General features: G+C 57.1%; 1 protein-coding gene across 4 annotated transcripts in view; it reads left to right on the forward strand.

Moving 5' to 3' along the window:
* Nucleotides 1–11725, forward strand: part of CAPN5 (calpain 5) — a 53288-nt gene extending 41563 nt beyond the window's left edge. For 3 of the 4 annotated variants that reach the window (XM_004767985.3, XM_004767984.3, XM_004767983.3), the window contains exons 5-13: nucleotides 738–930; nucleotides 1739–1932; nucleotides 2604–2681; nucleotides 4041–4236; nucleotides 4870–4992; nucleotides 6474–6670; nucleotides 7558–7673; nucleotides 8254–8390; nucleotides 9263–11725. In XM_004767985.3, coding sequence (XP_004768042.1) covers nucleotides 738–930; nucleotides 1739–1932; nucleotides 2604–2681; nucleotides 4041–4236; nucleotides 4870–4992; nucleotides 6474–6670; nucleotides 7558–7673; nucleotides 8254–8390; nucleotides 9263–9445 — 1417 coding nt within the window. In that variant the 3' untranslated portion in view covers nucleotides 9446–11725. The remainder of the gene's footprint in view (nucleotides 1–737; nucleotides 931–1738; nucleotides 1933–2603; nucleotides 2682–4040; nucleotides 4237–4869; nucleotides 4993–6473; nucleotides 6671–7557; nucleotides 7674–8253; nucleotides 8391–9262) is intronic. The other variant, XM_045071324.1, reaches the window with a different exon arrangement.
* Nucleotides 11726–13163: the final 1438 nt, after the last annotated feature.

The following is a 13163-nucleotide window of genomic DNA, read 5'->3' on the forward strand; positions in this document are numbered from 1 at the left end:
CATTTTTTGTTACTTTCTAAAATATTTATTTATCTTCAAAAAGAGAGCGTATGTGCATGTGTTGGGGCCCAGGGGCAGAGGGATGGGGGGAGACTCCCTGCCACATGTGGAGCCTGACACTGGGCACGATCTCAACCCAAGATGATGACCTGAGCCAGAATCAAGTCGGATATTCAACCAGCTGACCCAGGCGCCCCTACCGACATTGGAAACATCCCCAGAATCCAGCTATATTGTTTCGTCAAACGTACCAAGCAAGCACCAGAGATTTCCTGCCACAGGATTTCTTTTACAAGCCTTCGTTGGGGGGCAGCCTCGCATCCCAGAGCATGGATGCAACATTAGTTTCTAAAGTCAATTCCTTGTTGTTAGGCATTTAGGCAATTTCTGCATTTACATTGTTATAAATAATGTAAATTATTCGTAATTGATGTTTCAAAAACTACGTGAGCTTTAAACACTTTTGAGAAGAATCGCTTGATTTCTGGACTGCTAATTTGGAGGACAGGCTGCTAGGGCGAAGGGAAATTTGGGTGACAAAATGGTGTGGTTTGGTGGGACAAACACTGATCTAGGAGCCAGTGATATGGATTACAGTGTTGGCTTTGCTGTGACCTGCTCTGTGACCTTAGCTGTGTGCTTGACCTCTCTGAGTCCCCAAAATGTGCCCTGGAAGGTGAGGGATTTCAGCTGGCTGGGGATTGTGAGCTGGGAATTCTTTCCACATTGCTCCCCAGGCTGGCGGGCTGTTACCAGGCCTTGGATGGAGGCAACACTGCAGATGCGTTGGTGGACTTCACAGGTGGCGTGTCTGAGCCCATCGACCTGACCGAGGGTGGCTTCGCCCACGATGAGGCCAAGAGGAACCAGCTCTTTGAGCGGGTGTTGAAGGTGCACAGCCGGGGAGGCCTCATCAGTGCCTCCATCAAGGTGAGAGCACAGAGGCTGCCCTCCCGAGCTTCTTCGCAGGCCCTTACTGGGGAGCGAGCTGGCCGTGCTGTCCCCGGCAGGGCCCCTGCTCAGATTGGCTCCTAAATCTTTGCCCTCAGCCTGGGGGGTGGAGGGGAGCAGTTGGGGGTGGCCTTCCCCCTCCCCAGTGCTGGGCAGCACAGGCCATAGGCCCCTGTGCCCTAATTTCTATGGTATGAAATACCTTCTGGTTTGACCAGCATCCCCCTTTTATGGGCATCTTGTACTGGGGTGAGGGTTGTCTGTACCTCTGATGGTCCCTTAGTCTGGGTTTGAGGCATCACGAGCTACAAGGTAACGGGAAAGGGGGGAGCCACTTCCTGTAGCTGGCACAGGCCCGAGTGCTTCAAGAGGATCATCTCTTTGACTTACTCCTAATCCAGGTGGGGAATCGGGCTCAGTGCAGACACCAGTGGGGGGTTGTCTAGACCAGAAAAAGGAAAAGCCCTGATTTAGAGCATTTACGGTGTCAGTACTTTCGCCGTGTTGATTTCAAGCTAATGTTTTAACAGTTGCACAGCTGAGCCAGTGGCAGTGAACTCCAGTACACCCCTGGGCCAACCCCACTTTAGGCCCCTTCCTTGACCCCACACTGCTGCTCACTGGGGGCTTTGCGAACTCTGAGCTCAGTCCCTAACCACAGCTTCTGCTTTGTGTAGGGCTGTCATTCCTTCCCTGTCCTGTAGAGGGCGGTGTAGGCGCACACCCGCCTCGCAAACCAACCCGCTGACCGGGCTCTGCCTCTCTGGGCAACTGTGTCCTCCCGCAGGCAGTGACAGCAGCAGACATGGAGGCCCGCCTGGCGTGTGGCCTGGTGAAGGGCCACGCATATGCCATCACTGACGTGCGCAAGGTGCGCCTGGGCCACGGCCTGCTGGCCTTCTTCAAGTCGGAGAAGCTCGACATGATCCGCCTTCGGAACCCCTGGGGCGAGCGGGAATGGAATGGGCCGTGGAGTGACACGTGAGGCCCAGGGATGGGAGTGTGGGCACAGGACAGACCCCGGGTGGGTGGGCCCCGGTATGAGATCTTGGGCAAGGGCAAAGGTGGGGCTTCCTGGAGGTGGTGGCTGGGCCTAGAAGGCTTTGGGAGGAGGATGACATTAGGAGACCTATGTTGTAGGAGGTGTGTGTGGGAGTGGGTTGGGGTGGAGGGTGGATTCTGCAGGGCAAGGACCTGGAGGTAGGGATAAGCTGATTCCTATAGGGGACAGAGAGCCCCCACCTCGTAGTGAATGGGGAAGAAAGCAGGGAGGGAGACCACCAGGCGTGAGAATGGGGGTGACTGCTCTGTATTCAGCTCATGGCCCTGGTGAAGCTAGGACAGGAACAGAGCCAGGCCTCCAGTGGGGGAGCCCCCTCCCCTGAGGGTCATTCTGCCCTTGCCGCCAGTCTGTGGCTTTGCTCTCAGACCTCCGGCCCCTGGCATGGAAGCAGCCCATGGTTACCTGTGGGAGTGGCAGACAGGCTTTTTGGAGAGGGGCTGGGCCTGGCCCTGGGGCTCCCAGCTATACCCACACTGATGGAGGCCTGGTGCTGAGCTCGCCCTCATGCCTCCTTTCCCTTGCCAGGGTGGCCCTGGTGGGGTCTCTCCTCTTACGCTCCCCCCTCTTCCTCCCCATGTCCATATGCCAGGTCGGAGGAGTGGCAGAAAGTGAGCAAGAGTGAGCGGGAAAAGATGGGTGTGACCGTGCAGGACGACGGGGAGTTCTGGTGAGTGAGCTTTCGTCCCAGGTGGGCGTCTGGGGGCTGTGGCAGGGGGCACCGAAGGGGAGGCCAGGGCCAGGGCTCTAGCCGATGCCCCACCATCAGCTTGCTCTTTGGCTTTGGACAAGCCATTTCTGTGCACTGAGTTGGGCACTAATGGGCCCATCATCCCCATGGTCCCCAGTGCCAACCACAGGGGACTCCGAGCTGTTCGAGCTGGGCCCTCAGCAAGTAGGCTGGGATACCAGCAGGTGGGGCCTTGACCCCTTCGGCAGGGGGCATGCTGGCTGCCTGATTGGTGGGAGCAGGGAGAGGAGAGGCCTCTCGGGGTGGCTGCCCCCTAAGCTGGCTTCTGGGTGCAGAGGAGCCTTTAGTGGGCCAGGAGGGAGACCCAGCCCAGGGGTGAGAGAGTACACTGGGTTTGAGATGAGGGAGTTCAGGGAGGCGAGGGGAACTCCGGGATTGGAGGGTTGGCTGGGAAGATGACAGCAGCCTTGCTTAAAGAGCCCAATAATGAATGATTCCTGCATTCATCCACCCGTGCGTCCAGTAGTCCCGACTCTGTGCCAAGCTCAGAGTCATTCTTCAGCAGGACCCCTGATCCCCATAGGCCATTGCCTCCTGGAGGGGCACAGGGCACCCTTAGTGCCGTAGATGCTGCGAGAGTCCCAGGCCAGCTCAGAGGCTGATGGCAGTGATCCAGGGGTCAGGGGAGCCACAGCAGGTCCCCCCCAGGCCCTCTGGTCTGGGCTCCTGCAGATAAAATCTGCTTTGCCCAGTGTGGCTCGGGGGTCAGTTGAATTAAAACGGAGCAGTGGAGAACCCTCATCAGGGGAAAGGGCTTCTTCATAAGGCCTATCTCCTGTGTGCTCACACTTAATGCACGTATGTGCCTATTCTCGTGTATGTGCCCACTCAAAGGGGGGTGGGCATAGCTGACCTTCCCCGGGCTCCTGAGGTATGCTGGGCAGCACGTTCCCCAAGGGGCTCCTGCCACCAGTGTCTTTGGGCCTCCCAGCAGCGTGGTTGATGATGGATGGAAACATGCTTTATAAACTGTAGAGGGCTGGCCACAGGCGTCCTTTGTACTATTAACAACTGAAGAGCTGGCCTCTGCCAGTTCATGTCCTCTGGAATTTGTACCACAGGCTTGGATTGCTTTCCTCAGTTCCTGCACGAGCTGTGAGAGGGGTGGCTGCTGTGAGGGTCAGTCCCGTCTTACACGTCAGGAGACTGGGGCCAGAGGAGTCGTGAGGCAGGCGTTTGCACACACCCCAGTGTGGGTGGTGGCTCAGGGCACATAGGGTGAGGGGGCAGGTGGGCCAGGCAGGGGACCTGGCCGGCTCACTGCCCCACCGTGGCCAGGATGACCTTCGAGGACATGTGCCGATACTTCACTGACATCATCAAGTGTCGCCTGATCAACACATCTTACCTGAGCGTCCACAAGACGTGGGAGGAGGCCCGGCTCCGGGGTGCCTGGACGAGGCACGAGGACCCCCAGAAGAACCGCAGTGGAGGTTGCATCAATCATAAGAACACCTTCTTCCAGAACCCACAAGTGAGCGTGCTCGGGGATCCCATCCCCTGCCCTTGCCACCATCCTGCATGACCCTGGGTACCTCCCTGTCCCCCTGCGGGCCTCTGTGCACCTGTCTGTTTAGTTGGGGGGGAGCGCGTTCAGGGGAGGTCCTGGGCAACCTGCAGATGATAAAGACAAGGAACTAAGGCTCTGGGAACTCATGGCTGTCTCGTCCAGAGTTACCAGGACATTTAGAGGGAAGCTGAGCTGAGGACTCGAACCCTGTGTTTCTATACCTACGGTGCTGCTCTTGCCAGAGGAGCTTGCCAGGCTGGCTTTCCCTCAGGGAGGACGTCTCCCCTGCAGCCTCCTTGGTTGTGAACCTGGCAGCTTATTAGTTCTCATGTGTGACGTGCCTTCATTTGGCACCAACTGCATGCGGGCTCGGAGCTGAGCCTCCCTGAAGTCACCAAGTCTTGTTGCCACTCCTACAGGGTGGGCATCATGGGCCTGAATCATAGATGAGGGACTGAGGCTCAGAGAGGCGCTGTGATTCATGCGAGCTCTCCCCTTTGAGCTGGGGCCTGGCTCCGGCCTAGCTTCAGGGAGCCGGCAAGCCCATGTCCGGCACAGTCTTACCACAGTATCTCTCTTCCTCGGCTGTCCCTGCAGTACATCTTTGATGTCAAGAAGCCAGAAGATGAAGTGCTGATCTGTATCCAGCAGCGGCCGAAACAGTCCACCCGCCGGGATGGCAAGGGTGAAAATCTGGCCATTGGCTTTGATATCTACAAGGTAAGGCCAGCTGGGTCCCCTGCTCTGGGTGAGGAGATCGAGGGAGCTAGATTTTAGGCCATCTGGGCCTGGGGAGAATATTCTAGAACACTTGGGTCCCTGACCTCATCCCTGCCCTCTGGCCGCAGTGGCTGATGCCCTGGGCCTGCTGAGGCGTGAGCCCTCTTTGGAACATCGGCAGAGGTCTCCACCTGCCTGGGGTTGGCTGCCCTGGAAGCTCTCAGTCTGGTTTCTTCCCTTCCAGGACCCACAGGCTCTTTGGTGTTTGGGAAGGGGAAGACAGCCAGTGGTCAGGCCACACCCTGGGAGGCTCTGGGTCCCCCTGAGCTAGAGGCCCTGCTGGGCCCTGGGAGCAGGCATCCCGGGCAGAGCCAGGCAGGCTTCCCGCTGGTGGCTCCCACTGGTCTGGGGCCCGAGACTATGCTCATGTTGCAACACCTGGGGTGTGAAAGCACACAGCATAACAGGACACCACGGGCCCCCCAGATGCCCAGAACCTCAGGAGACCACATGTGGGCTAAGCCCCTGTATTAGGTGTGCTTGGTCATGTACTGACGGTCTGTGCATGTCCTTGTGTTGTGACGTCCGCCGTGTGCTAGAGTGTCCTGACTTTGACCTGTTGGGACCTCACGTGATGGGCCTGCAGCTCATCATGGCAGGAGTCGGCTAGCATGTCCCGGCAACTGGTGACATCATTGCCTGGCCCCGGGCTGTGATGTGGGCTGATAGTGACTCTGGGGGCTGCCATTGAGTCAGAAACCACAGGGACCTCATGACCAGGGAGGAGTCCTGGTGCCTTCCTACTCTTAATGGCTTTGCTGAGACCTAATCCACATGCCATACAGCTCACTCACTCAGTGTGCTGTGACTTGGAGCATATTTGGAGAGTTGTGTGACCATTGCCACTATTTTATTTTTAATTTTTTTTTCCAAATGATTTTTTTCCCATTTTATTTTATTTTATTTTATTTTATTTTATTTTATTTTATTTCTCTTCGATGTTCCAGCATTCATTGTTTATGCACCACAGGCAGTGCTCCGTGCAATACGTGTCCTCCATAATACCCACCACCAGGCTCATGCAACCCCCTACCCCTCCTCCTCCCTCCAAAACCCTCAGTTTGTTCCTCAGAGTCCACAGTCTCTCATGGTTTGCATCGCCACAATTTTAGAGCATTTTTGTCACCCTGAAAAGAAACCTGGCACCCTTCAGCCACCACTGCTCAGTGCCGGCCTCACCCAGCCACAGGACTCGGGCAAGCACCCATCTACCCCGGTCTCTGCCCATTTGCCTTTTCCGGGCAGTGCATGGACGCAGATTCTGTCACTGTATTCACGGGCGGGAGCACGGGAGCCGGAACCGGGATGGGGGTGTGGGGGTTGAGGGGGGTGGGGGTTGAAAGGGCCCCGAGGGGATGGGGGGGGAGCAGGGGGCGGGGCATGCGTGTGGCCCAGCCCCCTCTCCCTGTGCACATGGGCAGGTGGAAGAGAACCGGCAGTACCGCATGCACAGCCTGCAGCACCGGGCTGCCAGCTCCATCTACATCAACTCGCGCAGTGTCTTCCTGAGGACCGACCAGCCGGAGGGCCGCTTTGTCATAATCCCCACCACCTTCGAGCCTGGCCACACTGGCGAGTTCCTGCTTCGGGTCTTCACTGACGTGCCCTCCAACTGCCAGTGCGTGGGGGCAGCTCGGGCCGCGGTTGGGAGGGCCCAGTCCCTATACCAGGCTGCCCCAGAATCTGCAGCCACAGAGATGTTAGGTATCTGCCCCAGGCATGGAGCCCAGCCTTCCAGCCTCCCTAGGATGGCACTGGCGCTCATGGCACTCATGGCCATCCTTCTTCTCCCCTCCCCTGCTCCTCCATCCCCTCTCTTGGCTACATAAAGGGACAATGTCTCGTATGTGCACGGCACTTCACAGTTTACAAAGCTTTCAGTCATCTCATTTGCTCTTCCAGAATCCCAAGTGGGTGGCCTGACCCCTCCATTTTACAGATCAGGATTGGGGATCATGGTTGGGGCTTGGTTTCCAAGGTCATGACACCAGTGGTTGAGTTGGGCTAGGTGGACTGCTGGAACCATTCCATCCCTGCTGGGGTGCAGACCCTGTGAGTCCCACACTGCCCTCCCACTTCGGCAGGCAGCTCCTTGCACCCATGGCAGACCTGGGAGGCAGCATGTGTGGTGGGCTCAGTGCAACTGAGTCCTGCCAGTCCACATTCCACCTCTGTCCCGCTGTGGGGCAGATCCCTTCTCTTGATGAGCCCAGTGCTTCATAGTCTGTTAAATGGGCATGGTAATAGTCACCTATCACCCGGGGCTTCGGGAAGATGACACATAATACCTGTAACATCCCAGCAGAGGGCTGGGCCCACAGCAGGTGCTCAGTATATTGCTTTTCTCTCCGGCAGAATGGGGCACCCTTACAGAGAGAAAGAGCAGCAGGAAGCCCAGGGTGGTTTGCCCAGGATAAGTAGTGTCTGGACTAAATATTACTCCCCTTCCCTTCCCCCTTCTCAAACCCTCTCACCTCACCCCTCTCCTCCTCTGCCCTGTCCCAGGGAGCTGCGCCTGGATGAGCCCCCTCGCTCCTGCTGGAGCTCCTTGTGTGGCTACCCCCAGCAGGTGACCCAGGTGCACGTCCTAGGGGCTGCTGGTCTCAAGGACTCCTCGACAGGTAAGTTAGCCCAGGGAAAGCTCCAGGACCTACCTTGCTGAGAAGGTGGCTCCGTCCTCTTCCCAGCCCCGTCCTCTTCCCTCTGCTCAACAACAGACACCCAGCCTCCAGATCTCTCCTGCTCTCACTCACTGAGTGAGCAATCCTTTCCTAACATCCATGCTGGGCTGAGTCTTGGAATGAAACTGGGTGCCTAGAGAGGAACTGGGCACCTGCTCTTGGGCAGCTTCCTATGTGGTGGAGACAGTCAGACACAGGAACAGACAGCCAGGAGGCACGGCTTAGGGAAGGCTTCCTGGAGGAGGTGGTCTTTCTCCAAGCTGAGGAAGCATTAACATACGTTGGTGAAGTGGAATAGGGGAGTGCTCAGCATGGAGGCCAGGGATCGACAGTGTGCTGCCCACCCCCTGCCCCATTTCTGGAAGTTAGGAAGTGAGTCAGGCTCTGTCTCCCTTCTATTGAATATAGGACTCGGACTTCTGCTTTGGTGAGGGGAACTCACTTCTCAGACACCTGTCCCAACCCCCACCACCCCTACCCCAACCCCACCATCACCCCATTGCCCACTCAATTTGTCTAGGAGCCAACTCTTATGTTATCATTAAGTGTGAGGGGGACAAAGTCCGCTCGGCCGTGCAGAAAGGTACCTCAACGCCCGAGTATGATGTGAAAGGCATCTTCTACCGCAAGAAGCCGGGCCAGCCCATCACAGTCCAGGTGAGCCTGCCCGTCCCAAGGGCCCCTCCTGGCGTGCCACTTCCCCCTGCCCCCAGCCCCCACCTGATGCTTCCCCATTCACAGGGGCTGGGCCCGGGATTGCAGATTTTTTTGTTGGGGACCTAGGAACACTATGTGCTGATTCCTATTCTCTCCCTGACATGGTATGGCCTCAGGAATTCTCTTACTTGCCCTGCCCAGTGTCCCAGAGTCTGTGGGGTGGGCAGATTAGATTAGCTGGTAAGAATTTGCGACACAGCAGGGTTAGGCCAGGGACAGTGGTCTTCTTTGCCAGCTTTGCCCCAGTGGCTTGGGAGTTGTTCCTTAAATACCTCCAGAGATGGGTCTGCCTGAGAGCTTGTACCAAGATAAGATGCAGTGTAATGGGGGTGGCTGTCCTGAGAGCGAGGGACCAGAAAGCTGAGGTCCTGGGCATGGGATGATTCTGGGCTCATTAGTGGGAAGTCCTCTGCCCCTGGGCCCAGGCCAGCCCTTCCCTGGGTGAGAAACCATCTGTAAACAAATGTCCAGTTCCCCTGGAGAAGCCACTATAGGATTTCCAAGTTTTCCTAACACTGGATGCCATTGGATCAAATCACAGACCCGTAGATGTTGGGGCTAAAAAGACCCATAGGGGCCGCTGATCCAGCCCTTGTATTGAAGATGGGGGAAGTCAGAGCAGCAGGTGTATCGCTTGTCCAGTGTCACCTAAAGTCTGCCGCAGTGCTAATAACACACTTAACTGTATACGTGGTAGGGAGTTGGACAGATAGGAGGAAGCCTGAGATTCTGGAAGGGGTACGGCCTGACCTATATTCCGGCTCTTCAAGATGCCTCCCCCTCCCATCCCATGTTCCTCTGTCTCCTTCCAGATATGGAACCACCGAGTCCTGAAAGACGAATTCTTGGGCCAGGTGCAGCTGAAGGCTGACCCCGATGACCTCCAGGCCCTGCACACCCTCCACCTCCGGGACCGCAACAGCCGGCAGCCCAGCGACCTGCCTGGCACCGTCGCCGTGCGTGTCTTCAGCAGCACTTCCCTCATGGCTGTCTGACACCCACCCACCCACCTGGCTGTCACAGTTTTAAACCATCTGCATGTCCCCAACCTGGCCAGGGACTCACCTGAGAGCCAGGATGCTGGGAGCTTCTTCCCAGCTTTTCCACTGACTTGCTGTGTGACCTGGGGAGGCCTCTGCCCTTCTCAGGGCCTCAGTATCCCAAGGGTCCCGAAGTGTTCCCTTCTCATGGAGGAACCTTCCTGCCTGAGATTTATAATCACACCCCTTACCCCAGCTGTCACTACTGCTAAGGGATTCTATCCGTTGAAAACATTTTCCCAAGGCCCTGCTGTCTGCCGACGGAGTGCCAAGATGTCACTTGTTTACACACAATCTGCCACCTCCCCGAACCCCACTCTTGCCCCTGTTGTCCCTGGGCCCGCTTTTTCTGTCCCCTATACCTGGTTTGCTAGCCACCTTAAAAGGGCTCTTGGCTCTTGCTGGGTTCCTGCTTGGGCTGGAGTCAGGAAAATGGGCAGGTGACATTTGTTCGTTCTCTCATCCTGTTCACTTGCTCGTCCATTTATTTATTCAACAGAGGTTTGCCAAATGAATAAATGACACCCATGAGAGTCCCAGTGGTGCCGGCCACCTCCCTACCACTCTGGGAGACCCGGCATCTGTGTGGGGCCTCACTCCTGCTCTCAGGTCCTCTCCGAGGCGGATGCCCACATGCCCAGAGGAGCTACTGTGGCTGCCATCTTGCCCCAGGCTCTGATTGCTCTCCTAGTCTCTGGGTGAAGCCCCCTAGTGGGATGGCATCAGTGGTTGTGGGAGGAAGGGAATTTTCCTGCCTCTGTTACCTTCATGCCAGAAGGTGTGTGCTTGGTTTGGTGGCCAGGAGGATGTGAGGAGGCCTGGGGACCTGAAGGTTCCTCTCTGCTGCAAGACTTTTCCTAGGAGGAGGGACCCTGGGACAGTGGTCTCAGGCCCACTGGGCTCAGGTCACTTGTTGGGCTTGGAAGGAGACAGGTGAATCCATCATCTGACCAGAGGCGGCTCTCCCCAAAATTCCCCCCCAGAATGCAGCCCAATGAGCTATGGCCCTCCTCTTGCTGCCTGGACCAAAATGTTCCTTTAGTCTTCAATGTTTTATATTCTTCATGTGTTACCAATTTCAACCAGGGGCTTTGAAAGGAAAACAAAAGCCTGAGCCCCTTTATTCATCTTCAGCTCCAGTTCCTGTGGTCCTCTGATTTTAATTTTGATTCTGCCAGGGTGGGCGGGGTATATAGGGATGAGGAGAAGTCCTGCCTTCTCAGACAGGCCCACGGTGGGGGGGGGGGAGGGGTGGTGAAGAAGAGGGTGTTTCCTACTTGGATGTGTTGCCAGCTGGCCCCACCCAGTTTTTAGTGAGTGTTGGTGCCACAACCTGCTTGGGTCCCTTCTGTGCCCTTCTCTGGCTCCAGACAGGGGGATGCAAATGAAAAACCCAGTTGGTTCAAGAACAGGAATTCCTGTGGCCTTGCTGGGGATTTGTGGCTTGCTCTGTTCCTGTGCCCTGGCACCCTTCCACAGGAAGGGCTGGGAAGCGAACCAGGAGGCCAAGAGGATTCCTTCTTGAAAACCTGGGCCTGGGGCTGGGCCAGGACCACATGACCAGGAGCAAGTCACTGAAACCACCTGTGCCTCAATTTCCCTTCTGCGAAGTGGGGCCCACGGTTCTTGTTTGCCGGCACTCTTACTACCATGTGCTGAGTAAGGGCACACCCTTCATGTATCTCTGTATGCGAGCACACCATACACCTTCACGGAGTCACTCAGTGTCTTTTCCAAGTGAAGACTCCTGAGTTGGGGCGGAGAGGTGAGGGCCAGATAAGCCAGCTTGGGGCCCCTGGGGCCAACACCCGGGTCTTCGCTCTGCCATGTGCACCTGGGCTAGGAGGCAAACCGGGAGCAACTGGCTGGCCTGTGTGGGCTTCAGTCTGGGGACTGGACACTGCCTTCCCCTTTCTCCCAAGAAAAACCAGGTTTGGCAGCCCTGCCCCTACTTGCTGCCCTCAGTGGTCCAGCCTGGCTCCTGGCTGTGCAAAGGTGCCCGGTCCCTGGGCAGGTGAGGATGGCGTTCTTCCTACTGGGTGGGGAGAACAAATGCTCCATGCTCCCGATGCGCCCTGCAGCCCGTGGGGGGCCTCAGGGTCCCCACTTGCCGCTGGGCAGGTGTTCCGGTCACACCACCTGGATGTGGTTTTCACTCCCCTCAGGACCGACCGTGGGGTCAAGAGTGGAGACCTTTTCTGTTCTCAGAATAAACATTAACCACAATCCCAGAAAGACTTTCTTGGATCTGTCTGTCCCTCTGTGGGTAAGGGAGAGTGGAGGGAATATTTCCAGCTCATGTGTGGGCAGAGGTCGTGGGGATCATGCCATCATTCCTTCAGCCCACCTTGTCCCAAGCCTCGCCCCAGGCACTGGGGACGTAGGGAACCAGCCTGTCCCATCTGTGGGGCTGTCCACACACCAGGTCCATGCATACACTGTGGCCCTAACAAACACTGTGCAGGGAGTGACTGGAAAGGCAGTGTGGGTTCTGGGGGCTTCCAGCTGACCTGGGAGGGAAGGTCGGGCCCCCTGGTGCAAGTGGACTGTGGAGAGAGAGAGGAAGTCACAGAAAGAGGGGCGGGGTTTGTGGGTACAGTTGGATGGTGGGGAGGCCAGAGTGCAAGCTATTAGGAGGAAGATGCTGTCCGCTCCAGCCAGGAGCTGGGGTCGGGGGTAGGTGGGGGGGTAGGGGCTCGGGAGAACTAGTGGACAGATTTTGGAAGTAGAGTAGGACAGAATTCAGTGATGACTGGGTTAGGGTGGGTGGGGAATGAGGGGAAATTAATGAAGGTCAGTCAGTTCATAGGTCTCTCTACAGGACCGTGAGCAAAGAACATTATGAATGCTGAGCCCTGCTTAGCACAGAACATGACCGTGGGTGCTGGGTAGATTGTTGCCGTTACGGCAACCGGCGATTGCTGAGGACCTCTCCACTCCCTACCACACTGGGGCCATCCTCACATCAGGCCTGCATTCTGCCCCCGTTTTCCTCTCAGGGTCTCTCTGTTTTCCCAGCTATGCAGGCCGTGTTCAGCCTGGGAGGCTCAGCAAGGGAGGTGATGGGAGGAGGGGTAGGTAGCAAGGGGCAGGGGCAGGCACCAGCCCAGAAGTGAGGACGGCACCCCGGAGCAACCCCTGCCCAGGGCCGCCTGACTGAGCTCACACTGGCAGCTGGGGTCCTGCAAGGGTCAGGAGTGCCGGGTCAGAGTCTTCGAGTCTGGGCAATGTTGCTTCTCACCTGCAGCTCTAGGGGGAGACCAGACGCTCAGCCTTGCTCCCATGGGGACTCCAGGGGGCAGTTCTGCCTGCGCCCACCAGGTGGCACACTTGGCCCCCCCACCCCGGTCTTTGGTTGGGGGTAGCCTCCTCCCTGCAGACACATCTCCGTTACAGAGGTGGGGGCTTGGCGAGCACCTCCCTCTACCCGGACCAAAGTTGCCCCCAGACAGGCCCACACTGATGGGTGGCAGGAGGCAGAGACCGGCAACAAGGACATGCCAGGTCTCAGCGAGGAGTCCTCAGTGTTACTGTCTTTGCCAACGCTAATAACACTGTGTACTCCTGTGTATGCCCCTCTCCTCGCACTTTTAAATCACATTATTTCCCTTCAATTCGTATGTGTCCCTGGCACAGGCAGGGTTTCCCCAAGTCAGTGGGGTTGAGAAAGTTT

The sequence above is a fragment of the Mustela putorius genome, unplaced genomic scaffold, assembly GCF_011764305.1.
Source record: "Mustela putorius furo isolate JIRA1106 unplaced genomic scaffold, ASM1176430v1.1 tig00003987_pilon_pilon_pilon, whole genome shotgun sequence".
NCBI classification, from domain to species: domain Eukaryota; kingdom Metazoa; phylum Chordata; class Mammalia; order Carnivora; family Mustelidae; genus Mustela; species Mustela putorius.